Source organism: Glycine soja, chromosome 17 (assembly GCF_004193775.1).
Source record: "Glycine soja cultivar W05 chromosome 17, ASM419377v2, whole genome shotgun sequence".
NCBI lineage: Eukaryota > Viridiplantae > Streptophyta > Magnoliopsida > Fabales > Fabaceae > Glycine > Glycine soja.
The window spans coordinates 16,074,011-16,077,284 of record NC_041018.1 but is presented as its reverse complement, the minus strand read 5'-3'; the positions used below and the strand labels follow the sequence as shown (position 1 = coordinate 16,077,284).

The 3,274-nt window shown below is 39.3% G+C and overlaps 1 protein-coding gene across 1 annotated transcript; it reads right to left on the bottom strand.

The window, feature by feature from the left end:
* Nucleotides 1-924: 924 nt before the first annotated feature.
* On the bottom strand, nucleotides 925-2,768 carry LOC114391493. The gene is made up of 5 exons (XM_028352498.1): nucleotides 2,718-2,768; nucleotides 2,138-2,564; nucleotides 1,523-1,773; nucleotides 1,184-1,279; nucleotides 925-1,101 (listed from the first exon to the last, which is right to left on the bottom strand). Exons 1-5 carry the CDS (start codon nucleotides 2,766-2,768, stop codon nucleotides 925-927), a joined length of 1,002 nt encoding a protein of 333 aa, XP_028208299.1.
* Nucleotides 2,769-3,274: the final 506 nt, after the last annotated feature.

The window sequence follows — 3,274 nt, the reverse complement described above, 5'->3', positions numbered from 1 at the left end:
ACTTGATCCGTAATTGTTTATTACAAATTTAAAATATAATTTATACATTTAAAGATATTTATTTTATTAATTATAATATATATATAAATATTGATTTATTATAAATAATTAATTTTATATAACATAACATTTATTGCATATGATGATATTAGAATATATTTTTTTTAGATGATATTAAAATACTTACTGAGTCCCACTATAATTATTGTTTAAGGTTATTTTTAATATATTAATAAAAATTAGTAAATAGATAAAAGATAATAATAATTTTATAAAATTAATATTATCATCATTAATTTATTTTTTATTTTTATAATTGATCATATCAGTAATACTATAAATATATTAAAAAGTAAAATACTAATTATTTTAGAATATATTTTTTTACATGATCATTAATATAAGAGGGGAAATAGTAATTATAAGAGAATTTGAAAATATTAGTACATTATATAAAATAAGGATCTTAGATAACGAATGACGTCACATCTTTACATTGCCATTGTATAAATATCTAAAAAATATTTTTTTTAATTTGATAGAACATAATTATAATTTTTTTAATTTATTTTTTTCTATGACCCCTACTCATGATGTCAATTTTTTGTTTAATTTATTTTTTTCTACACCCTTTTTAACTTCTTTATTTCAATTATATTTAAAGTTATATTTAAAATTACTTTTTATTAGTTGGTAAACTAAATTAACTAGACCATTTATAATAATTTACATATACTATAACTAAGTTAACTAGACCATTTTAATAACACGCGTGTATATAGACACAAATGGAATACACAATCAATGGAAATAAATAAACTAACATTAATAATGAAAATAAATAAAACCAACAATACTAATAAAATGGGTTCATGTACAATATTTATATATACATGGAATATCAATATAAAATATGTAAATAAACTATGCCTGATCCGTGCGCCGCCTGCGTCTAGACCTAACATATACTAGATGGTCCTGTGTCCCACTCCTGGCCATCCTGAGACATTCTTCGATCACCTTATGTGTCGATGAGCCTGGCGTGACCACCCCTAAACTCAGATGGTGCTCCAACCTCTCAACAATGTCATCACAAACTTCCTGTTAAATACAAAACAAACAGATTTTACAAATTATTATGCAAATATTGAGGTAAATGACGTAAATTATTAGTATTACTTACCACTGCATGTCTAGGCTCATCCACAGATGTCGACGATGCTCCTGGCTCCGGCACGTGAGGGATATCCGTTTGTGGGGCCTGAGGGACGACTCGGGGCTACGGGGCATGACCATCAGGCAGAGGATCTGATGCGTGGCCTGGTGTCATGAAAGGATGTGAGATGCGGAAGAACCAGTCCATGTAGTCACTGGCACACTGACCTAGCACAGCGCACACCTCACCTGTTGGAACGATATGATCCGAGTAGTGCATCCACCTATCGTGTATATCATCATACGACACTCATGAATCGACAGGAGGAGCAGAAATGGTCTGCGTGTATCTAAACTATCGCACAACCCTCTCTGGATGGTAATAAACTGCATCAGGTCCCCAGCGCAAGAGACCGGAATAGCATGATATGACATGGAAGTCCCGGACCGATCGGTGCTCCCCATACGGGATCCAACAGACATCCGGAATCCGGAGTCGGTCCAGGCGCTCCCTGTACGCCGGTGTACGTATGCTCTTCATGATCTTCTTCGTCGCAATCCACCTACACGCACGCGGGGAATCCTCGTCGTATTCCTGATCAACAGTGGAGTCTGCAACTGAGGGAAAGTGCTCGTAAATTCAGCACTACATATGTAACATCATAATAATAAACATTAATAAAGAAAGTCTAACAAAATTTAAAGTTGAACATTGTTGAACCTGAACGAATGAAAAACATATTTGTTACCTGCAGCAGTGTGATGTAACCGTCAAGCTGTCAGTTGTGGTTGATAGATGCATCGTTCAGCTGGTCGTACATAGGCACCAGAGCAGCCACTCCCCAGGCGTACCTCCCCGTCATATTGAGGTCACGAAGGGCCTCCAAGTACACAACATGCACATTGGTTGCACTCTTGTTAGCAAACAGAGTGCAACCCAGAAGATGAAGAAGATATGCGCGAGCCGCAGCTGTCCAATGACCTGCCTGGCATCGGCGCTCGTATATGTCACATACCCATTGCAGGCGTACGTACGGTCCACGACACTGGGCTATCTCAGCCCTGACAGACTCTGCAGAGACCATCAATAAGTCCACCAGCATCTGAACCGCATCGTCCACGTGCAAGGGTTGAAAGGCGTGCAAGTTGCCAACCACGGGCAGATGAAGAAGCGAGGAGATGTCGTCCAGCGTGATCGTGAGCTCTCCCACCGGGAGATGGAAACTAGACGTCTCCCGGTGCCATCGCTCCACCAACGGGGACAAAAGTCCCCGATCATCGGTGTCTACCGAACATGCGATCAGAGGACTTAGTCTTGTCCCAGCAACGAGTCCCTCAATGGCAGGGACAGGCCTACCTAAACTATGGACCTTCCTCCCGTGAGAGGATAACTTCAACTCAGGATGCTCCTGAATTGAAGTATAAAGGAACGCTAAATTTGTTGAAATCATCATTTAAAGGAAAACTCATTTCAATCATAAAGTATAATTTACAAGTAACTAAAAATAAATATTATAAATACCTCTCTCGTCCATATGCTGCAAGCAACGTGATCCGCATACTGGATCAACACGGATGGGTAGGGTCGCTCGGACCACCCGAAAATCCCTCATGCTCATCCTCAGCAGCCTCCGCGCCTGTGTTCGCAGGAATGTCTGCCGTAATGTCCTCTACATCAGCTGGTGTCATCGGGTCATCCGGAAATACATCAGCCTCAACATCTGGTGCAGGGACCACTGGCTCATCGTGCGCTGCAATCACAGTGACTCATTGCCTCCGGGAAGATGCGGTAGGCCATCGACGTTGCGGAGCATCATCGGAATCATCATGATCTCCTCTGCCCACACCTCTGCCAGTAACGTGACCTAAGGCATGACCTAATCCTCTAGTCCTAACCATGATCTGCAAATGAGTACCGCAAATTCAATCACTGATTTCATTCACTCAAATTTCATTGGTCTAACACAAATTTCATTGATTGAAAGTCACGCAAGCTGTCAGGCTTTCATTGATTGTAGGACATGTATGTCAAGAAAGGCTACACATGTCAGGCTTTTATCGGGTTAGTTTTTATTCAGTACACTATATGATTGAATGGAAATTGATTATGGATCCTAAT

Excerpts from the sequence above, each read along its gene's own strand:
- LOC114391493 (XM_028352498.1), bottom strand. The coding sequence starts at position 2,768 with ATGAGGGATTTTCGGGTGGTCCGAGCGACCCTACCCATCCGTGTTGAT. Across the intron at positions 2,565-2,717 it reads TACCCATCCGTGTTGATCCA|GAGCATCCTGAGTTGAAGTT; the intron begins GTATGCGGATCA and ends ACTTCAATTCAG. Across the intron at positions 1,774-2,137 it reads CGAGCGCCGATGCCAGGCAG|TTGCAGACTCCACTGTTGAT; the intron begins GTCATTGGACAG and ends ACTTTCCCTCAG.